At 35.7% G+C, this 24,355-nt stretch overlaps 2 protein-coding genes across 5 annotated transcripts; one reads left to right on the top strand and one right to left on the bottom strand.

Moving 5' to 3' along the window:
- The first annotated feature begins 11,354 nt into the window (after positions 1-11,354).
- On the top strand, positions 11,355-17,310 carry LOC107767794 (agamous-like MADS-box protein FUL-L). Of its 3 annotated transcripts, none has more exons than XM_016586884.2 (8): positions 11,355-11,778; positions 14,044-14,122; positions 14,983-15,047; positions 15,241-15,340; positions 15,675-15,716; positions 16,375-16,416; positions 16,525-16,649; positions 17,001-17,310. In XM_016586884.2, exons 1-8 carry the CDS (start codon positions 11,594-11,596, stop codon positions 17,110-17,112), a joined length of 750 nt encoding a protein of 249 aa, XP_016442370.2. In that variant the 5' UTR covers positions 11,355-11,593; the 3' UTR covers positions 17,113-17,310. The 3 variants fall into 3 exon arrangements, with proteins under 3 accessions (XP_016442370.2, XP_016442369.2, XP_016442371.2); XM_016586883.2 differs by having other exon boundaries at positions 16,525-16,679; XM_016586885.2 differs by having other exon boundaries at positions 16,525-16,679; positions 16,988-17,123.
- A 722-nt stretch (positions 17,311-18,032) lies between these two features.
- LOC107767795 (ultraviolet-B receptor UVR8) lies at positions 18,033-23,836 on the bottom strand. 2 transcript variants are annotated; one of them, XM_016586887.2, is made up of 8 exons: positions 23,249-23,836; positions 21,773-21,966; positions 21,642-21,689; positions 21,111-21,183; positions 20,725-20,896; positions 18,923-19,354; positions 18,653-18,844; positions 18,033-18,371 (listed from the first exon to the last, which is right to left on the bottom strand). In XM_016586887.2, exons 1-8 carry the CDS (start codon positions 23,502-23,504, stop codon positions 18,335-18,337), a joined length of 1,404 nt encoding a protein of 467 aa, XP_016442373.1. In that variant the 5' UTR covers positions 23,505-23,836; the 3' UTR covers positions 18,033-18,334. The 2 variants fall into 2 exon arrangements, with proteins under 2 accessions (XP_016442373.1, XP_075106521.1); XM_075250420.1 differs by lacking the exon at positions 20,725-20,896 and having other exon boundaries at positions 18,923-19,373.
- Positions 23,837-24,355: the final 519 nt, after the last annotated feature.

Genomic DNA, 24,355 nt, shown 5'->3' with positions numbered 1-24,355 from the left:
GACTGTCACTCAGTACGAGACCAGATTCATTGCCTTGGCCCATTATCTCTTATTATACTTCCCATCGAGAGAGAGAGAGAGAGAGAGAGAGAGAGAGAGAGAGAGAGAGAGAGAGAGAGAGAGAGAGGGGTGAGGAGGTTTATTGAGGGACTAGCTCAGCCTATCAGATTCCAGATGGCTAAGGAGACAGGGAGTGAGATTTCCTTCCAGGATGCAACCAATGTGGCCAGACGAGTTGAGATGGTTCTATCACAGGGGAGTGGTCAGGGGTCTGACAAGAGACCCCATCATTCTGGAAGATTCAGTGGTGCCACATCTAGAGGCAGGGATTCTTTCGATAGGGGCCATCCTCCCAGGCTGTTTCATTCAGCACTTCAGGCTTCTCACGGTGCTCCAGGTGGTCGTGGTTCTTATGTGCAATATTCAGATCAGCAGTCCTACCGTGCATCACCAGCTCCTATCAGTGCACCTCCGCTCCAGAGTTATCATGGTGGTTACTCAGGCCGTCCGGGTGAAAAGGATAAATTAATCGGAGTAGTTGGCTTGCCTAGCTTTCACTAGTAGGCGTCATCACGATCCCAACGATTGAAAATCCGGGTCATGGCATTTGTCTAACGAGAATGTTTGTGACAATAAGTGAATCAATCTTCACATGAAGATTAGAGTGGCCATGTTGAGTGCACCAATTAGAGATAGCAATGGAGATTTCATATTCGAATTCTCTATCCCGATCCAAACCAATAGCAAGTCTCAAGCTAAAGCCAAAGAAGCGAGAGTTTAATCGACTATAACAAACATTTTACTACTAGTTTTTTGGAAGCTGTTGTTTTACATTTACTATAAACATTTATACATCGTTAATATTTCAAGTACAATTTTAAAATTGTATTGTTACTAAAAAAAATTAAATTTAAATAAGTGTGTCAAACTATTCGCCATAACAATTAGAATATGCTCCGTCCTTTCTCTACCGGTTTTCTTTTATTCTAGCTCAAGCTCCTAATATCAGTAGGGCTAGTTTGGTCAATTAGTTGGAACTTTGTGGTAGAATTGGTCAACAGTGCAAATGTGCAATGACACATATCGAGATATATTTACTGTTTTTTTTTTAAAGTTCAGCTTGTCTTATTTTTATTTTTGTAATGAGTACTTTTTTATTCACTGTCATATAGTATTTTTGGAGTCCATTACTTAAATGGTCACTCAACTATCCGAAATTATCTACTAAAGTCATTTTTCTTTCGTTTGTAATAATAAAATCACTTAATTATGCCTATAGCACTCAAGAAGTTCACTCAACTAGATTTCTCAAACTTTTGATTGTCAAATACCTATTTTGCCCTCTAAATTATCAACTTTTATATTTTTTACTTTTTAATTATATGAATTTTTCTCTTTTTTATTTAAATTATGGACTTTCCTATGAAATAAAAATAAAATAGTATTTAAGCATATATAATGTTGGAAGAATAAAATATTGAGCATAGTAAATAATTTAATTAGAACAATTTGTTCATAATAACAATTTTGATGCTAACAACAAAAACTCAAATATTTATTTACACAATTGAGAATAAAAGAAAATAAATATTTTTAAAATATATATTCTATGCACGTAATATAAAAATAATTATTTAGAATAATGATATTTTTATAATATACATTATATATTCTTGAAAATTATGCTCAATTATTTTATAAATCTGATATTATATATGCTAGAATATTTTAAAAAATTAAAATAAATTTTAATTTTTCTATAGGTAAGTGCATAGTGTAGATTATAAAGAGAGAGAAAAATTATAGTATTACAAAAGTTAAAAAAGACAAAAGTTGATAATATGAGGGCAAAATAGGTAGTTGACAATCAAAAGTTTAAGAAATCTAGTTGAGTGACCTTCTGAGTACTATAGACATAGTTAAGTGACTTTTCAGTTACAAACGAAAGAAATATGACTTTATTAGATAATTTTGGATAGTTGAGTGACCTTTTGAGTAATGGATTACAATACATATAAATTTTAATAAATAACAAAACATACCGAACGCAGAAATATTCGGCTATATATAGTCTTGGGATATCATTTTCAAAATCCTAACTTATAAAGGTTTATCTGAAGTGAGTAATTATGCCCAGGGTTCGGAAAAATATACTATATATAAGGCAAAATCTGTTTTTACCTCTATATATTATGTTTTGAATTTCTTTAACATAGCCTAAAAGCGTAGTTTAGTGATCAAGGGGTTCAAAACTTTTGTAAGGTCATTGGTTCAATTCCAACTCGCTACAATTTATTTTAATCTTGCCTCCGCCACAGTTATGCCGATAACACAAACTTGGTGTTTGCAAAAAATGAGAAAGAAAGTGTATAAAGTAAATTCTCATTCCCCTAAGTAACGATAAAAACATAACTAAGTGGAGTATCAAAAATGGAAAATAAGGGACATATTGTCATGCAGAACTAAGTGTTAATATATACTATATATATGTATACTTTACCATGGTAGGCTAGGAATGTTTTATGTTACCATACTAATTAAGGGTATTCTTGTCTTTTAAAATTACGTACTGCTTTATAAATACAATACAACTCCTATAGTTGTCAGTTGTACTTTTTTGCACGATTTTTGCCCCTAGAAGGCCAATTGTACTTTCAGGCAATTAACAAGGCCAAGTCTACTAATACCATATTGCTACCTCACCTTTATCAAAAGAAATAGAGTAATAACTAATTGACAAATTTTAAAAATAAGAAAAAAGTACAATGGCTAAGATTGTCTTCTCATCTTAAGGACAATGATACAATGTCCTCATTCAGAGTAACAATTGTAATAAGGTAGGGATTTGACATTTGAATGTAATTCAGAATTGACGGAGTAATGTCTCTTCTAAATCAGTATACTGACACTATTATAAAACAAAAAACTCTAACACTGCTAATGCTTTATCGTCCTTTCATACATACTTTAATTATTTTACGTAATTTTTTTATTAATTTAAATAGCTCTCTGTGGTTTTATGTCATGGTCCCCCATTTAAACCGTGGTATAGGGAAAATTTGAAGGACTTGGAAAACCAGTTGCTTCTGTACTATATAAGTATTTTATAAGAATATGGCTGTTTGCATATCATGGTCCCCTGTGATTCCAAAATTATTTTTGTAACGCGTGAAGTATCTTTACTAGGAAACAATTTGTTCCTGGGATTTGAAGAAACTTAGTACATTTTTACAGCTCATTAAATGGTCAGACTAATAAAGAAGATTTCATCTTGGTTACAGTAATTTTTTTTGTTTAAAGAAAGACCTAATGTTTAGCCTTATCCCTAAACAAAATATGGACCACCAAATTATAAGCATAATGCCTCTTCTTGTTTTTTGACGAGGGGAGGCCACCTTAAACCTTAAGCTGCGTGCGGCGTGCCACTGTGGTCTTTTTCTTGTGGTTATATGCTTGCATCCGATATTTTGTATGATAAGAACATGTCACTGTGTTGAAAATGTTGCAATCCTTTTTTTTCCAATCAATCAGGCACAAAATTCCATTTCATTCACCCCAATACTATTGAGAGCTAAGGGTCAAAGTGTAATTGAAGGAAGTTTAGGGTAGTTAGTTGTATATGTAAATGAGGATGTTACTTAGGCACGTGAGAGGGCTGTTATATAGCATAGTGAATCTGGAAATCAGATTCACTCGAACATAACTGTCCTTCTCTCTAGTCAATACCCAACTTTTCTCTTCTTTCTAGATTCTACCAAAATTGATCAATGAGAGTTGCACTTGTATGTGTTGCGAATTGTTTCCATTTCTCGATTTAGCTCAAGTCAATATGGTATCAGAGCGGCGATTATGAAATCAGAGCTCCGATGCAACTTTCGACGACCATTGAAGAAAACTTTGACGAAATCGGTTGTCTTTCGACTCAATCGCGATGACACGAAATGAAGTATCTTTACTCGAACACAATCACCCGTTATTCCTTCAAGCGACAGCTGCACCAAGACTAGTTTTAGTTCCAATCAAACTTACTGGACCTGAGAATTACGCCTTGTGGGATAGGGCAATGAAGCTAGCTCTTTTGGGCAAAAGTAAGCTTGGATTCATTGATGGAACTTGTGTGAAAAAGCATATTCATGGGTGAACATGTACAACAATGAGAGAAGTGCAACGCGATTGTACTTTCATGGATTGGTAGTACTGTCGCAGCTGAGTTGATGGCTAGCATCATCTTTGCATCTAGTGCGAAGAAAGTATAGAGCGATTTCAAGGAAAGGTTTGATAGATGCAATTTGACAAGAATATATCATCTATGGATAGAGATTGCAAATTTGAAATAAGGTACAGATTCTGTAACTACTTACTACCTAAAGATGAATGACCTACGGAGTGAGCTAGATGTGTTAGTTCCTTTATCTACATGTGATTGTGAAGAAGCTAGTCCATCCATAAAACATCTAGTTAATCAGAGGTTACTACAATTTTTAATGGGATTGAACAAAAGTTATAGTAATGTGAGAAGTAATGTACTACTGAGAAGACTTGTAGTTACTGTAAATAAGGCATATGCCATAATAACACAGGAAAAGAGTCAAAAATCCTTGGCATTGGTGAGGTAAACAGGGATCCTTTAACTATGTTAGCAAGGAGAACCCAAAGTTTCAAGCCTAAGAAAACAGGACTAGTCTATGAGCATTGTGGATACAAAGGACACCCAAAGAAAAACTGTTATAAAATTGTTGGATATTCGGCTGATTTCAAAAGTAAAAAAGAAACCACCGGGAACAGGATGAAGAACCTATGTCAACAATGCAACTGTAGAGGAAAACAACAGTGATGGAAGCCTTCCACAAAGGCACCTCCTAACAGAAGAATAATATAAACAACTGGTGGAATTGGTGAAAAACTCATCTTGTGAAAAGAGATCTATCAACATGACAGGTATTGTTGCTCTTTCTTAAGAGAGTGAATAGTAGACTCTGGAGCAACACACCACATTACTTGCAATAAGTAGGTTTTGAACAATGCAAAAGAATTAGAGACAAAAGAAAGAAATGGTGTGCAATTACTAACAAGAAGCAAAGCTGAGATAACATATACATAGAATGTAGTGATTTTAGGATCTCAGTGTATTAAGGATGTCTTATGTGTGCCAGATTTTAAGTTTAATCCATTATTTATAGCAAAGTTAACAAAGAACCTTAGATGTTTTATTGGATTTTACCCTGATTTCTGTTTATTACAGGAGCTTTACAATGGCAAGATATTGGGGGATTGGTAAGAAGTCTGAAGGTCTATATGCGTTGAAGGAAAGGGGTGCAACAGTAGCAGCCGGATCGGTATCAAAATAACACATAGAGAATACAATTTGACACTTAGGCTAGGTCATGCTTCATTAAAAGCTATGCAACACATTTTATCTCTACAAGACATAATAAATACTAGACAATTAGAGTCTTGCAGTATCTGTCATTTAGCTAAGCAATATAGGTTGCAATTTCCTGTTAGCAACTCTAAGTCCATTACTATCTTTGAACTTGTTCATCTAGATATTTGGGGACCCTATAAGGTACCCACTTATAATAGAAAAAGGTATTTGGTTATGGTTGTTGATGGTTTCAGTTGATACACTTGGGCTTGTTTAATTCAATCAAAATGTGAAGTTTGTGTTGCGCTTAAATATTTTCCGTCTTTAATTCAGACACAGTTTGGTATGTGTGTTAAGATTATGAGCTTTGATAATGGGACTGAGTTCTTTAATACTCAGTGTAATGAATTACTGTCGTCTCTTGGAATCTTACACCAAAGTAGATGTCTTTATACACCCCAACAGAATGGGTGGTAGAAAGGAAGCACAAACATATTCTAGAAGTAGCCAGGGCACTAAAGTTTCAGAGTGGGGTTCCTATCATATTTTGGGGTGAATATGTAAAGACTGCTATATATTTGATCAACAGAATACTTTCACTAGTATTGGCAGGAAAAACACCATTTGAATTGTTATATGGCAAAGTTAGAAAGTTGGATAATCTAGGGTTTTTGGTTGTTTATGCTATGCAAGCAATCTGCCTAGAGGAGACTAGTTTTCACCTAGGGTAAGGAAGACAATCTTCATAGGTTATGTTGAAACTCAGAAGGGATACATGTTATATGACATGGAGACACAGTCCTTTTTTGTCAGTAGAGATATTCAATTCAGAAAAGCCTGCTTCCCTTTCAAAATGGCAACTGTTGAAGAAGGTGATCCATTCCTCCAATAACCAACTCAGCTCATTATATCTCAACTAGATCAAATTTCTACTCTATATAACAATGTTGACACTAATCATCATGCTCAGTCCACACCTATAGTATCTCCTACAGATGGCTCACTCCCTGAAGATAATGTTGATATTGATATTGATATTGTTGATGCTCAATTACATGATCATCATATGCCAGATGTTGTTGAGTCAGTTGATGAAGCCAGTAAGCAGCCCGAGCCAACAGTTACTAAAACTCGTGAGCAGCCTGTACCCGCAGTTGTGCCAGAGGATAGTGCTCTATCATGCACTACCAATGGGCATTAGAAGAAGGCAGTTCCTATCATTTAGATAAAGGATTGTGTGAATCCTACCAAAGGAATAACTGGTCACAAATATCATGTATCCAACCATGTTGGTTTTTCATATTTGTCTGCCCCATATCAGTCTTATTTAGAAGCTTTCTTAGTTCTCACTTAACCTCGAAGCTTCAAGGAAGCTACAACGGACAAAAGTTGGATTGAGTCAAGGAAGCAAGAGGTTAAAGCTCTTTAGAATAACCAAACTTGGGAGGTGGTATACTTACCACCAAGAAAACAAATAGTCGGATCAAAATGGGTATACAAGATTAAATACAAGGCCAATAGAGAGGTTGATAGATTCAAAGCAAGGTTAGTAGCTAAGGATTACACTCAACATGAGGGGCGAGACTACTATAAAAATTTCTCACATGTGGAATAAATGGTTACAATTAGGATAGTAATTGGGGTGGCAACATCAAAAGACTGGCAATTGTTCTAGATGGATGTTAATAATACCTTCCTCCAAGGTGATTTGGAGAAAAATATCTACATGGAGATGCCTAAGGGGTTCTAAAAACAGGGGAAGTATAAGGTCTGCGGGTTGTTGAAATCCCTATATGGACTCAAACAGGCTTCTAGACAGTGAAACATAAAACTAACCACTGCTCTCATGCAAGCTGGATATGTACAAAGTCCATATGATCACTCTCTTTACACCAAGAAAAGAGGGGCTGATATTGTGATTATTCTGGTATATGTTGATGAGTTATTAATTACAGGTAGTAATGCTAACCTGATATAAAAGGCAAAGGATTTGCTACATGGAAGCTTCAAGATGAAGGACTTGGGGGAACTAAGGTACTTCTTTGGTATAGAAGTGATGAGGTCAAAGGAAGGAATACTTCTTAACCAAAGAAAATATGCTCTGGAATTGGTCTCAGTATAAGTCTAAGTGGTTGTAAACCTGTTTCCACACTAGTGGGACTCAATCACAAGCTAACAACTGTGGACTATGGTAAGAATATGGGAATCACTGAAGTTTCAGAATTGGAAGATATAGCAGCCTATCAGAAACTAATAGGAAAGTTACTATATTTGAAAATCACAAGACCAGACCTATGTTTTGTTGTACAAGTTCTGAGCCAACTTATGCAATAGCCAAAACAATCTCATTTGAATGCAACAATGAGAATTGTCAGGTATATCAAAGGTTCACTAGGCCTTGGGATACTTTTGGAAAAAGAAGAAACTCGCACACTCACAGCTTACTGTGACTCAAATTGGGCTGCTTGTCCTAACTCTAAGAGATCAATCACAGGCTATGTTGTGAAGATAGGAGATTCATCGTTGTCTTGAAATTTAAGAAACAACAAACAATAAGTATAAGCTCGGCAGAAACAGAATGTAAGAGCATGGCAGCTGTAGTTGCAGAAGTGATTTGGATGACAAGATTATTGGGAGAGTTGGGAGTGAAGGTGTAGAAGCCAGTACACCTACATTGTGACAACAAGGTTGCGTTACAAATAGCAGCAAATCGTATCTTTTATGAGAGGACAAAATATATAGAAATCGATTGTCAATTTGTGAGAGAAAGGATCAAGGCAGGTGATGTTAGGCTAGAAACTCGTGTTTTAGCCATAGTATTACATGCCAATGATTGCATTTTTTATGTGTGTTTGAGTTCAAATGATAGTGAATTGCACTTAGTACGTGTTTTATACATTGTAGGAAGTGATCCTGAGCTCAAAAGTTAATTTGGAGATAAATTGATCAATTTAGAGCTTTGAAGTCTGAGTAAAAGCCCAATACATTAAGCCGGGATCGTGTTCGGAGGTCGTGCACCAAGTCCGGATGTTAAAAGAGGACGAAATAAGTTCACTATGAGAAAATTACACTGCCGCGCCGCAAGAGGCGCCGCAAGGCGCGGTGCAGCAGTGTAAAATGCTGCCTGATGCGAAAAGTTGAGGCTGCTGATAAAATGCACTAATGCGCCGCATGGTGCGGCGCAGCCTGCGGCGCGACTGTTCAAATTTTACAGAGTGATTGTCCTATTTCGCGCGGGAGAAGGTATTTTCGTCTAGGCCCGACCCTACTTGGTATAAATACATGTAAAAACTCTATTTTGAGGAGGTTGGACAGATTTGAGACATAGATTCGACCTAAGGAGGCAGAGACACAATAGGAGCAAGGCGGAGAATTCTTCTACGAGTTTTTCCTTCCTCTTCCTATTTTTCATTGTTGGTTATGACTTTTAGTATTGTAGTTTTACATACTATTATGAATAACTAATTTGTTATCTAGGATTTTGATGGAACCTTTTTTAGGATAAATTCTTGTTATGTTTTTATATAATTGAGCCGTAGCATAATCTCTATATTCAACTACGTTCTTGTTGTAGTTAATTGATAGGATCCTCAGTTAGCTGTGCCTATTTAGTATGTATTACTCGGAAGAGAGTGCATATTTAGGTAGTTGTTGAACAACATCACTCCCGACGTATGTGAGCAATCAATAACCAAGGGTTTAAAGGTGGGATTAGGGATAACGAAACCTTGAGTGCGATCTAAGTGAGCTGTAACTAAAGCCAGCTAGCGTAAATCGGGAGAGTATGTCTAGTAAATTATCGTAATTACTCGGGAGAGAATTACAACAAGCAGAGCGCTCATGATCGGTAGAGAATACTTAGGCAAAATTATAGAAGACATAGCGGGAAAGATTCCGACAATTGGGGAAATCATAACTCTAGACCTCCTTAATCTTGTCTCTAACCCTTAGTATCTTTAGTTGTTAATTTACTATTTTAATTTGTTAGTTAATTAGTTAAACACAAGAATCTTAATATATATAGTTAGAAATTATTCAAACTTGTCTTCTTAGTGATATTGAACAGCTGGAGTTAAGCCTTAGTTCTCTGTGGGATTCGACTTCGGACTTTTAGACTGAATTATATTTGCAGCGATCGCTTATACTTTTTAGGACTAGAGTTGGGCGTGATCAGCAGGCTTGATCACTACCAACTATATTACTTCCAAGCAACAACTAGCTGACTTGATGACCAAGGGCCTAGGAACTGCACAACACCAGTTAACACTCTCCAAGCTTGGAGTGTTTGATGTTTTTCACGTTCTAGCTTGAGGGGGAATATTGAGAATCAAGGGTCAAACTGTAATTGAGGAAAGTTTAGGGTAGTTAGTTGTATATGTAAATAAGGATGTTAATTAGGCACGTGAGAGGGTTGTTATATAGCACAGTGAATTTGGAAATATGATTCACTCGAACATAACCGCCCTTCTCTCTAGTCTGTACCCAGTTCTTCTCTTCTTTCTTGATTCTTTCAAAATTGATCAAAGAGAAATGCACTTGCATGTGCTGCGTTGTTTGCATTAGTCGATTTAGCTCAAGTTAACAAATACGATGTTTGACATCATTATTGTAGTAGTACTAGTTGTTGTTGTTATTTGAAAATGTCTACATTATACTGATGCGGCCTTTCCCCGATCATGAGTGAATACAGGATGATTTGTGAATCGAACTCCTCTTTCATTACAGTATTTGCTTATTGCTTTAATAATATACTACTGTATTTGACACAAACGTAAGTGTTATGACATCTCCTTTATGTAAATCGGCACACCTTACTATTATAGTTTCTCGTTACGCAGAGATGTTGCGTGCATAAATAAATTCAAGTTTTATTCATTGATAATGTCTTCTTCTTTTTTGCACTTTTAATGCAATTTAATTGAGTATAACAAATTACTATTGTTTTTTTCAAGTTATCATATTAAACTTGGTATGAAAAATCATGAGTGTTGTTATAGATAGCCTTAACATAATAGTGTAAACATATACAACATGTCTATATGTGGGTCTAAGAAAAATAGGCAAATTATATACCTAACCGATTAGGTAACAATATTCATATTACACGGCTATATATACTGTAAAAATTCCAAGAAAAAAAGGGACACAATGTACAGGTCACAACTTGCAAGTATGTGAGACTTGGATCCCACAATATAGTACATAGGGAAAAGGGTACTGTATGTTATGGAACGAGGACGTAAAAGCGCCGTCAACGAAAGTATACAAAAAAAACTGTACAGAGAAATAGTCAGTGAGTAAGACTGGCCCCAATTACTGTACATAAAAGTATTATCATAGGCATTGGGCTATTTGGCTTATACTAAGAAATGGCCCTCAACTGCTGTATTTTGTCTTGTGGTTTGTACCAAAAACCTGTGGCCCTAAACGAAACATTAACCACCAGACCCTTCACTGTATCCATATCCAATCACTACTCGACAACGCAACAACCCCAAACCACTCTTGTTTTCACTTTATCATATCAGTTTTTTGTTGCCCTTTCATTTCATTCAATCAAGAACACCCCCATCCCCTACCACCCTTGTCCTCGTGCTTCTTCCCCATATATGCTCCATAATTTATAGCATGTTTGGCCAGGTTTTTCCAAGCAAAAAAATATTTTTTTTTAAAGTTGAAGTATTTGGCCAAATTTTTAGAGGGAAAAAAATGCTTTTGCATAGTATCAAAAGCAGTCTTGGAGAAAAAGAAAAAAAATAGCTTCTTTTTTTAAAAACACTTTTTAGAAAAATATAATTAGAAGTAATTTTTAAAAACTTGGCCAAACACTAACTGCTGCTCAGAAATGCTTTACAAATAAGTTAGCATACTTATCAAAATAAGTTGATTTTTGCAGCTTGGCCAAACGGACTATTAATTTCACTAATCCAAACACACCTCTTTTTCATTCATATGGTAGGGGACAACCTTAATTAGTCTTCTTTCTTTCAACCTTACTTAGCATCCGCCAAATTAATTCCTCAAATGCTCCAAGAAGCCAACCGAAATGATTCAATAATACTTATCATATCAATAAGAACTTCATCCTCAACCACTTTCTTTCCTGAGGAATAAACTACTTTTGGATTTAGGGTTTTTCTTCTTCACTTTCTTGCTTCCAAACACAAAAAGTTTTTTTTCAACCATTCAATATCTGAAATTCATTAGTCCGACTAATCTTGTACAAAGATGGGAAGAGGTAGGGTTCAGTTGAAACGGATCGAAAACAAGATCAGCAGGCAAGTCACTTTCTCGAAGAGACGCTCTGGATTGTTGAAGAAAGCAAATGAGATCTCCGTTTTGTGTGATGCTGATGTTGCCTTAATCGTTTTCTCCACCAAAGGCAAGCTCTTTGAGTACTCCTCCGAGTCCAGGTAATCTTTTAATTCTTATCTTAAACCGAATATTAATTCAAAACCAGAGACAAACTGGACTGGGAATATTAAAAAAAAAACAAAAACAATTTCTAAAGTTGTCTCTATGTGCAGTTAAACTCATTGTTATTCTCTTTTGCATTAATCATTATATATACCCCTTTCTTATTGCTTGCTATTAATATCACTAGAGTATACTTAAGTTTTAAGTGATGACTTTGTTTTGGGTCATTGCAATGCATTTTAACTGCAATCAGGAAAAGTTATGGAGTACTTAATTAGATTTCTATTTCTTAATGTGCGAAGCATTGAAGCTTATAATTTATGTCAGACGAATCAACCAGAAAAGTAAATCAAATAGACATATCGATATTACCCTTAATTCCTAACCACATAAATATGTTACCGTCGGACGTCTCTGTAACACCATCACAATATAATATATATTCACTCTAAAACTCAAGCTTTTTTTAGAACCGATTTTTATGTTATAATATATGTCCTCTGTAATATCACTTCTCTATAGCAACGAAAAAATATCGGAACAAACGAGGCTGTAATGAAAAGATTTATTATTTTGTACAGGTAGCCATGGTGGTGTTTTGGTTCTTAGACAAATTTGACATTATCGTATGCACTTATGGATCGCATACGCACCAAGAAAAGAAACATAAAAGTACAACTATTGTCAGATGTAATTAACCATCGATACACATGTGATACACTGATACTCAACCGATTAAATTGACACCAGTGTTTACTCTTTAGTCTGTTTGTCTGTGAAAGAACTGAAAAGTTTTAGCTAATTGTGGGGAACATTTAATTATTTGGAAAATCTAATAGGATCAGAAGGGAAAAAAGAAAAGAAAAAAAGCTGAAGAAAAGACATCTCTTAAAATTAAGAGAGTGTTGAGTTTGGGAAACCAAGACAACCTTTGTCTGAAATGGAGATCCTAGAGCCTTGTGCCTCTTTGTCAGTTCATTCATTATTAGTACGAGGAACTCTCTCAGTAACGCGTGGGATCAGAAAAATCTAATCGATCAGTTTAATAACTTCAATACATATACAAAAACAAACTTTTATTAGATTACCTAAAAGATAATTCCATGTAAACAATTAATAAAAGTGAGATTAGTATCGTAAAAATAAGAGTTTCTTACGCTTTCATGGTATATAACTGAAATCCTAACCTAGTTAATAACTAAAATAAGAAATCTTATCTAACAGTTAAACAAAGACAGATGGTTCAAAATAAGTGTAATTAATTATATGTATATATTCTAAATTTCTTCGCCTATGATGTTCAAGCCACAAATATCTGCCTTTGCGCTAAATAGTTATTTTCAATGTTAAGAATTGAAATGCTCTTGAATTGAGAATTGCTTGATATCCTTATCATTTCAAATATGACTAAAAACAGATACAGAAATCTTTTAAAAAGGTTTCTGTTTAGGTTATAAGACCCAATTTTCCGTGAATACATTCATGAAGAGATAATATAATGTCTATAATGTATTGGCTAAGTTATATAGAGCGACTTATTAGGTGTTGTCCTGATTTTCGTATCATATTTGATTTTTTTATTTCTTGAAGGAAATGACAACATATTTACCATAATTGAATTTTCTTTTTGTAGAAGGAAATTATAATTCTTCCATGTTTGGATAGTCCTTTTTCTTGTAGGAAAAGGTTTGGACTTCTATAAATTGAGGATCTTTTCTTCTCATTCAATAGCATCCACAATATAGCCATATGGGGTTTGAAAGTCGTATTTAGGAGGAGAACTTTACGAGACAAGTGTTAGTGTGTCACTTGGTTTGCCTCTTCGTGAGGTTGTTCTCTCAATATTTTGTACTCTCTTTTATTATAGTGGATTGTTCATCTTCGCCGTGGACGTAGGTCAATTATATTGACCGAACCACGTTAAATGTTTGTGTCTTTTTTTGATATATTTCTCTTTTGTTGTATGATTTATCGCCGTTGAAGGCTTGCTTTACTAACTTCTGTATTACACCTGATTATTTCGGTCCTAACACGACTCACTAATAATAAGGAAAAAAGAAAGACTGTGATACTTTGTTGGTATAACCGTATAAGATACAACACTCACAAAGATACGTAGTTGATAACTTTAGCTTTAGCTTCATCATTATATTATTAGATGTGTTAGTTGACCTAATCACTAAATTCTTGTACACCCCTAGTAGTCTAACTTAATTATTCAAGGCATATTTTTATTGATTTTCAAAGTGTTTTCTGTGTAGCATGGAAAGTATTCTGGAAAGATACGAAAGGTACTCATATGCAGAGAGAAAGTTGAATGCCAATGACGTTGATCCCATGGTAATCTGCAAATCCTTCATTTTGTTTAACTTTTTCCTTTTTCTCGATTTGTCCGTTGAGTTGTCATTGTTGGCAATAAAAAAAAGCGGCTCCATGAGCTAGCTTTGATTCTGAAACCCTCATAGAGCAAGAGTACTTGTAAATACTAAAAGGATAGCCCGTTGCACGAAGCATTTCGTACTCACATAGGGTCCGAGGAAGGGCCGCACCCAAGGAGTGTGATGTAGCCGATTTCACGGCTCGACCCGATTACACAGAGATAACTTTACCGTTGTTCCAAAACTCTCTTCTGCTTGTAAATACTAATTGGCACATTTTAAACTTCATGAAATCATACTATTAGTGTGAAGTTACATTTCAAGTGAAATACTGTTTTGCACCCACAAACTTTCTTCCCACCAAAGTTCCTCATGTTTAGAACACAGTATCAACTTCCACAATTTTTTCTACTGCAACTTCAAATACTCTTCTTTTAACTTCTATTGAGATATTGTCTAAACGCCTAGTGAGCTCAGCTGTCTTTATTTATTTTCTAGTTTTGGTTTTCCCATGCAGTCAAATCTATTTATAACAGTCTTGTTTGTTCCGATATTTTTTAGTGAAGTGTTGTTAGCTCAGCTGTCTTTATTTATTTTTTAGTCTTGGTTTTCCTATACAGTCAAACATCTCTATAACATGCTTGTTTGTTCCGATATTTTTTTACTGCTACAGTAAAGTGCTGTTATAAAGAACATATATTATAACGTAATGTTAAAATCGGTTCCGAAAAAACTTAACTTTTATAGTGAATGACTATTATATAGAAATGTTATTATAGAGAGGTTTGACTCTATATTGATTCTATTGATGAATTATTGTAGGAAAATTGGACTCTGGAGCACCCGAAGCTCATGTCAAGGATTGAACTTATACAAAGAAACATAAGGTACTTCTTTTAACATCAACCACAAGTATTCATATATATTTAATTAGTGTAACACGATCAGATTCTACTGAAGTTATAATTATGAGATTGGTATACAAAACCAAGAATAAGTAACATAGTTTAAAACTTCAAATGAACAACAATAATTCTTGCTGTAATCATATAAAATCTGTGTTTACATCAAAATCTGTAGGCATTATACGGGCCAGGATCTGGACCCTCTTAGTTTGCGAGAGCTACAGAGTTTAGAGCAACAGATGGATACAGCATTGAAGCGAATACGAAGCAGGAAGGTGAGCAATTATTCACCAAGAATAACATAGTTCAAAAATTTAAATGAGTAGCACTAATTCTTGCTTCTCATTACTAGGATTAAACTTATATATACCGACATTGTAAAGAAAAAAATGAATTACATTATCCGTGTATATAACATGTTATTTAGCACATAACATGTCTTATTTAATTTCCAGATTATTAATTTTAGTTTTTATTAACGATTACATGTTGTTTTTAAAGTAACATGACAGTGTAAAGATTCTACACTCTCAACGAATTGAAATAGTTTTTTTTATTGCTATCCTGGCATAAGCTATTTCTCAACAAGTATGTCACTTGAATATGCAGAACCAACTGATGCACGAGTCCATTTCTGAGCTGCAGAAAAAGGTAATGATACTCCATCTAGTTATACTACTTGTTATAATTGTGCTAACACAGAATATTTTAATTTAAAAAAAGGGAAAAGGCCAAAATATGCTATTGTACTTAACGAAATAGCTTATCCAGGTCACTCGTTAATATATAGTTGGGCCTATTAGTGCCACTGAGGACAACTCATCCCATATTAAAAAAATGCGAAATCTGATTTTCTAACACCAAGTTTGACACGTGTCAGCTACCCAAATCACTACATAACTCTACCCCACTTCCTACTCTAACCCCGTTACCCCAACTAACCCAACCCCATTTATTTTCTGGGGTAACTGGGGTTAGAGAGGGAAATGGGGTAGAGTTATGTAGTGGTTTGGGTTATTGGGTAGCTGATACGTGTCAAACTTGGTGTTGAAAAATTATATTTCGTATTTTTTAATATGGGATGAGTTGTCCGTTAATGAATAGTGGTATAGATAGGCCAGTGATGTAACGTCAGTGGCACTAATAGACCCAACTATTAACGAGTGGCATGGATAAGCCATTTCGTTAAGTACAGTGGCATATTTAGGCCTTTGCCCTTTAAAAAAAAACATGTGTACTGTCATCCATAATAAAAGTAAATGTTCCACTATGAGCTGAGGGTATTGACTAATTTTACACTTTATGGCAGGAGAAAGCGCTGCAAGAACAAAACAATTCGATGACTAAGAAGGTACACCACGTACGACCTGTTTCCTAACATCTTAAGATTGATGTTACATGTCGAAATTCAACTCGGTAGTATCCTTGTGTGCTCATTAAACATTTGAACTGAAAACAGCTGAAAGACAAAGAGAAGATGCAAAGTGGGCAAACACAACCCAATTCAGGCCAAAACTCAGCAACCTTTATGCTACCTCAGCAGCCTCCACCACAATCTCACCAACTTCCTAACCTAACAATTGGGTACTCTCTCTCTCTCACCCATACACAGAGGTAACAATGTTCAAGGAATAATCATCTTCGTATACATGTTTAACTTTTATACACTGATAATGTTACATGATTAGGTTGGTGAAAGATAAAACTACTAATGAATGAATGATCATAATAAGCGGAGTTAAGTAGTAACTTGTAAAATACTGCTACAATATATTAACTAACACTGATAGTAGTTGTGAAAGTTCTTTAAAATGTCAGTATATATAAATAATTATATGAATCCTACAGTTTTGTGTTAAAATAAAGTGTGGTGAAACAATTTGTGAAATTCTTTAAATATAAAAACTGATAAATAATCAAAGTTAATAATGTCAGCGGACCATTTGAAGCAACAAGGATAAAGAACACAGATGGAGATCGAGCTCACTATGGTTCTAATTCCCTGATGCCGCCATGGATGATCCGCCACGTCAACAATGATGGGTAAAAACAAGATGTAATATTGGAAGTTGGAATCCCACTGTGTTGTAGATGTACTTGTACACTATAGTACGTAGGCATTGCTTCTACAACAGCTAGATAATATAGATATCCATGTATAATTAATTGTATATGATCCAAACAATGAATTTTCCAGCTTGTATGGATCATTATCGCCATGAATGGTAAATGTAGCCTTATCTTAGCCTTTTTTTCAGAGCATATGATATACGTATAAGCTAATAAAACCCTCAATCTTTTATCCCTTTCTTGAGTTTCCTTATTTGTCAATTAAGGAGGTTAAACTGGCAGTGTATCTAAAATTTATCAATATAATATTCCTTTAGCACAGAAAGATTAAGAAATTAAGGTAGGACCACAAGGTAAGCTTTTAGTTACTTGCAGATGATTTCTAAGTTTGTTTAATTTTGGAAATTGTTTTTACATCTTTTCCGGGTAAAAATTAAACTCAATAGGTCCTCAAGTTAATCCTTAAAAGAGAAATGTATAATTTTAGTAAATAAATAAATATATATATATGTGTGTGTTATATACATATAATAAATATATTTTATATACTTTTTAGCTAGCTAAGACAATTAGTTTTAGCCGACCGACCAGCTGTATTTTGCCCTAGTGAAAAACAACATATTTTCATTTTTCTCATCTCCTTAGACAATCCAATTTTCAGTGACGCTTAAAATTGAAGTCGACAAAACAGTGATTAAAGCACGTATTTGTACAAAATAATAATAAGTAAAAGATTCAGGTTGAGCACTAATTTTGCTAATAAGATATTGTTTGCTAGTAGCTTCCAAAGTGCCAAAGTATTAACACCAACAAATGATTTCCGTTCAGAAGTACTCCAGTTATCTGAGAAAGAACAAACATAAAACTTCTACAATTCAAAAAGATCGATAATTCCAATTAGAACAAATTGATTCAAATTTATCATTAAGGAGAACTCTAGCTATATAACAATTACTTTACCTCTAACATAGTCACGAGATGGCAACTTGAAGACGGAATTTCTCAAGCTTATTACAAGTTTATTACCATATACAGTTTATTTCCAATTACAACCTACCAACTTAATAATGAAGCACCACACCGCGACGAGAGAATGCATGTGATGAAGAAATAATGAGTTTGTTCTCACTATTGACTTGAATTCAAGACTCAACCCCAACTGGGGAGTACTTGATATTACTTTGACACTGTCAATGGCTTCACGCACCATACTCATCATCATAGTAGTAATGCTCCCTGTAAATGCAAACAAAGAGATGAAAAAAGTTACGACAATGAGAATTCAGATAGCCGACCCCAACTTTCTTGAGGTTGACAGAGTAATTGTTGTAAAAACAGTTGAGACAATGATGCGGCATAAATAAGGAAAAAGAGTATGCCTGTAAAAGAGTAAAGAGGGGAGGCAAGGAAACTTTATAAGAAGACAGGTTTTTAATCCTCAAAAGTGCCAGCAACTGTTTTAAATAGAAGCATTTTAACAGTAATCAAAAGTATATATGCTTCACAAGCATTTCTACCTCAATCTTTCACAAAGCCGTGCTAAAGCATCAGCTCCTGTTCTCGAGGCAACATCCTCAACCTCTGAAGCATTGGACAGATTCACAGTTTCTGCAAGCTGAAACTCACACAATTCCTTCAGCGAACATGCATCTGTCAGCACTGCTGAATGTCCACCACCAGCAGCCAATTTCCGGACTTCCCCAACACACCTGAACAAACGGGTGCTTGAATAAAAAATGACAACATTTTCAAGGTCTAGTTAAGCAATAGGCTCTCATGAAACATACCAATCAACTGGTGACGGATACCAGGCATATGTTGACTTCTCATTAGACGCTTGACCGTAGCAATTGTAACCCCATCCATGTATTCGTCCATCTTTAGCAGAGATAAGCGTGTGTGAATGCCCACAAGCAACAAGTTGCACACCATCAGGAACGACCAAAACTGGTATATTCCGGAGCATCATCTCAGATTCATTGAGTTTGCATGAAAAGAATCCATTTAGGGGCCCAACTCCCAATTGCCCAGCCTGACCTCCACCCCAAGCATAAAGAGCCCCTTTTGCAGTCACAGCACAGCTGTGAACACCACCACAGGAAACTTCTTTTATAACTGTGCCATCAAGGGCAACTACACGCCTAGGTAAAAGTTCCATGTCACCTGACTGAAGGGAACAATGCCCAAGTTGTCCCATGCTTCCCAATCCCCACGTATAGCTGTAGTTAGTCAAAATGACTGTAAGATAAGTCTGTGAGCATCAAAACCATACGAAATGGACGAGGGGAGCAAAAAAAGTATAAATCACATGATCTATAGCAGCTGTTGATGAGTAAAACACAACCATCACTAAGTTATATGAAACTTCAAGGAATGAAAGATAGAGCAGAAAAAAGTGAAGGCCAAATGTCAAATGGTCAATCCTAGAAGCAGACCAGGTAATGCAGTTTTCAATTTGGAGAACACTAATTCATTACATCAACGCCGTTCCTTGACACAGCTTTTGATCCTTCACTATAAAAGAGGCACTACATGAAAGCAAAGATTCCAATGAAATATAAGAAATCAAACAGAAAAAAAAAAAGAACCTTGGAACAATTTTATCAGCTTTAGTCCACAAGCCCTGTGGGTCATTAAGTCCAAAAAGGTTAATGAGCGGTGCAGCAGAGAGATGGCAGATCATCATGAAGACACACGTAGTGATGCTTCTTATTCATTTCATGAAGGGTCAATGACTAACTCAGACCCACAATGACTCAGAAAGTTTAATTTTTACCGTGACAAGCGAGGTTGCACTAGTGGCAAGATCATTAACCAAGTGGTTGGGAGTTTTCTTCACCACCGGAAAGGGTCATCACTGGATTCTGGTTAGGGATGTTCGTGGAAGCGAGGGTGGGGTTTTACCATAACACAAAAAAAGTTCAATTTATGGCACAAAGTTCAATTTTTACCAAAAAATCCTACTAACATAGGAAAGAACAAGCAAGGAAGAGAACTTAGCTTTTACTATGGCATAAGCAAATGATAGTGTACTATTATAAGGGGTCCTTTGGAAGGAAATTACTTATCTCAAAGAGCTTTGTGATAAAGATTCCTTCTTGAATTGGAAACTAAAATAACTAAACTCTAATCTTCTACAGCGTTTCTTTTTTGATAAGCAAACTCTAATCTTCTACAGTTTTTCTTTTTTGATAAGTATCTTCTACAGCTTTTCAACATGTAGTTGTTCTACTGTGGGGGATGTCCCTCTGCTCTAATCCTCTATCTCTCTTCTTTTAATGCGCGTGTGTGTGTTTATGGATGCGGTAGTTTCTAGGAATACTATCAAACAAAATCCTGTAATTGAAACCAGAAGCCATGAGAAATTCGAAAATGTAATATTTCAGAACGGACCAGGCTTTCGATGATTCAAAAGAAAATAAGAGAAGTTTCACAAATGGGCAAACCAAATCCTGCAAATCAAGTAGTGTGTATCTTTATGGTTCATTTTCCCAGACATCCACCTCCACTTGTGCCATGCAGATAACCACAATTCTCATGCTTCGCATCAAAACTTATCTCCATCAAGAAAGGTCCAATGAACACTTACACATCGCCTTTCTCTGAAATAGCTGCAGTATGGTACTCCCCGCATGACACTTGGGTAATCTTCACAAGTTCAGGGGCTTCATCGAGAAATTTAGCATATCCATTAATTACCTGAGGGCCTTGAAGGCCTTCAGATGTAACACCTCTCCCAAGCTGACCATATTCATTATAGCCTGCTTTACCAGAGCAGTGACAAAATTTCATTAATACATGACACCATATGTTTTTAACTCTATCGCTGTGTAACCTGATAGAGAAGGTACACATGAAAAATATAGATCACAAACACGGATCCATACACTTATGCAACGACTTCATCAAAATTATCGGGAGGATATATTAAGTGTAGAATGGTATATACAGGTGAATCAAGAAAGTGCAAATTACCCCAAGCTTGCAGCAAGCCTTCTTCTGATAAAGCCACAACATGAACAGCACCACAAGAAACTTGGCGGATAACCTGAACGAAATGGAAGAGCATATAAATATCAGAAAATTTGTTGCACATTGCGATGCCAAATCGCTTCTTGTATAAGGAGACCTTGAATTAAATCATTTGCACGTAATAACCGAAGTATATAAGTTATACATGCATATGGTGCATACATGATAAATGTTCTGCACGTAATAACCAATAAATCTTATTGCAAAATATCAAATGTAAATCTGCTTGCACATAACACAAAAAATGATTATTCAAAAATTGATCAAACCTAAGCCTCAACCCAATAAAAACCCTTGCTTTTAGATGGCCAGCAACTTCTTAACAAAAAAGAAAAAGCTTGTAGGCGTAGATCGGATAGAGACTTCAGGAAAAAAAATAGAACTGCTATCGTAACATAAATGCGACTAGATAAATGGTTAAGCCCCACTGGTACCACACAGAAGTGACACATTTGCACGAGACAGAGTTGATACCGTAGAAGGAGCGAAGGCACCCCAAAAGAGTCGTGGATAGTTGGATCCCTGCACAGAATAATATGGGCAAAAGAATTGTGACCTCAAAAAAACAAGGTAACTGTTGAATCTGAAGGTTTTGTGAGACTGACCTGGTTCTGCCCCCAGACCCAAAGTCTCCGAGTTGACATGGTACCATCATTTTCACGTGGTTCTGCAATAGCAGCAGTGCAATGTGCTCCACATGAAATGCTAATAACAAATTCAGATTGTAATTGCTTCACTTTCTTGGGGTGCTTCCTAGCATTTTCAGTTCCATCACCCAGCTGACCAAATTCATTAGCCCCTGTATGAAAGTATAAAAATTAGGAGCATTCTATAAATTATTTCATGTCGCAGTGAGAAGTTAATACCACTCTCCTACAGGAAAAGCAACTTCCTCCCGAACAAAAGCAGGACCAAGCTTCTGAAATCACTTGTCTAATAATTAAAAGTCTAGGTACATCCCAAAGAGGTAAACTTTACAAGTAAAATGAACTGTTCAATATCAACTTAAATCGCATAAAGTGGCGACGTCTTCTTTGCAGCATATCTCTTTGATTAAAGGAACATAAAACAACTAACAGGTAATTTATTTGAGTAGAAAATACACAAAAGCATAGTAAGATCAAGCAAGAAACGCAGTAAATGACCACCAGGAGAGTCCTTTATAATCAGTAAGAATAGTGTAATAGCTTTCAAAGACACCAGTTATAGCAAATGCTTAACCAGCCGAGGGGAATTAAATCAAGTTCAAGAAAAAATAAACGATAGCGGGGTTTACATGAGAATTCATGATTTGTTTTGAAGAAGCCATTAGAGGATTTGTTATCATCATGATCTGTCCTCCCAGCTTCTTAATTTCTTTCAACCCACACCTGGATATTTTCCAATGGGATATCGAGGTAATCCACATAATGACACAAATACCACCAACAAAACACTCTCTGCTCCTGCCTTCCAAAAAACTCTAGTCTGTGGGATGAAAGAAAGAGCACAAAAGAAACAAAAGAGAAAAAGATAAAAGGTGGTTTTACATCCATGTATTTAGCACATTCATGGGATATAGCATCTTCGAAAACTCTTTTCTAAAACAAATTTTGATCGATAGATTTATTTGTATCTTGCCTGATGCAATGTCACCAGACCAATGATAGCCTGATCAAACTAAAGACTGTTTTTCTTTCTTGATTCCACCCAATTTAAAAAGGCAGCCCGGTGCACTAAGCTCCCGCTATACGCAGGGTCCGGGGAAGGGCCGGACCACAAAGGTCTATTGTACACAGCCTTACCCGCATTTCTGCAAGAGGCTGTTTCCACGGCTTGAACCCGTAACCTCTCGGTCACATGGCAGCAACTTTACCGGTTACGCCAAGGCTCCCCTTCGATTCCATCCAATTTCTGTCAAGAAAAAACACAAAATATGCAGACATTTGAAGTTGTAACCAAAAACAAAAATTGTACTTGGCGAAAAAAGACCAAAATTTGGGTAAATTTTGTTAATGATCAATCAAGAAAAGCAACCCCAAACAAACAAAATAAAAGATGGATATTGAAAATGAAGGATGTAAAGGCCAGAAATTTCAAACCCCAGGTAAAAAGGGAGCCATCAGAGGCGACAGCAGCAGTGTGCTCACGACCACAAGCAATATCCAACCAACGAGAATTCCCACCAGCTGGGCATCCAAATAGCTCCGGAGGAAGCTGCTTTGGTATCCTCAAGCTCCTCTCTTTGTCCCTCCGACCCGTTTGCCCAGAATGGTTGTAACCCCAAACGTAAATTGCACTCTTGTTTGGTAGACTCACGGGCCGCCGGGACTCCCCAAATATTTCATGAATATCCATTTAATTTAACTATCAAGAAGAAAAGTTAACCTAATAAATCACACAATACTAAAGAAATGATCTTTTGCTGCTATTTTTGCAAATGGAATTAATCCAAGTCTCAAACTTTGACCAGAAAATGTAAGCACGAAGAAGTTGAAGAACTTAAATGAAATGGATAAGGATATATAAATGGGTTGAAATATTTCCGGGAAATTTGAAGAATTTAAGGTTGCAGTTTCAGCTCCAAAGAAAATGGGAGTTGACGGATGAAGAGAGGGGCAGGCACCAGTGCTGATTCCTGCCCGACCGTTTTGCCCCAACCGATTTTTCTAGACCTTTAACTGCAAATCAACTTTCATATATACCCTCTATATTTCATTTTATTTGATCAAAATTTTGATATGTCTTTCATTTAATTTTACTCCGTTCCAATTCATGTGAACATGTTTGATTGGGCACGGAGTTTAAGAAAAAATAAAAAAATTTGGAATTTTTATTACTAAATAAGTCAAACTTACGGTTATAAAAGCTTCTCATTAAGGGTAGAATTGTAAGTTTAAGCTATATTGTTACTAAATTTAGAAAGGGGTCATTCTTTTTAGAGCGGACCAAAAAAGAAATAGGTTCACGTAAACTGGAAGAGTATGTGATATGTACTTTTTAATAATAACAATAATAACAACATATCCGGTGTAATTTTATATAATGGGATTTGGAGATGATAGTGTGTATACAGACCTTATCTCTGCCTTGACGTGATATTGTACTTTTTAGTTCGGTTTGAAAAAATATATAATAATAAAAATAAAAAAAACAGATGCACAAGGTATCCCGCGTTCACGTAGGGTCCAAAAAAAATCGCAACCCAA

The sequence above is a fragment of the Nicotiana tabacum genome, chromosome 3, assembly GCF_000715075.1.
Source record: "Nicotiana tabacum cultivar K326 chromosome 3, ASM71507v2, whole genome shotgun sequence".
Classification (NCBI taxonomy): domain Eukaryota; kingdom Viridiplantae; phylum Streptophyta; class Magnoliopsida; order Solanales; family Solanaceae; genus Nicotiana; species Nicotiana tabacum.
The sequence above is the reverse complement of the archived record's forward strand: the minus strand, read 5'-3'. Positions and strand labels throughout refer to the sequence as shown.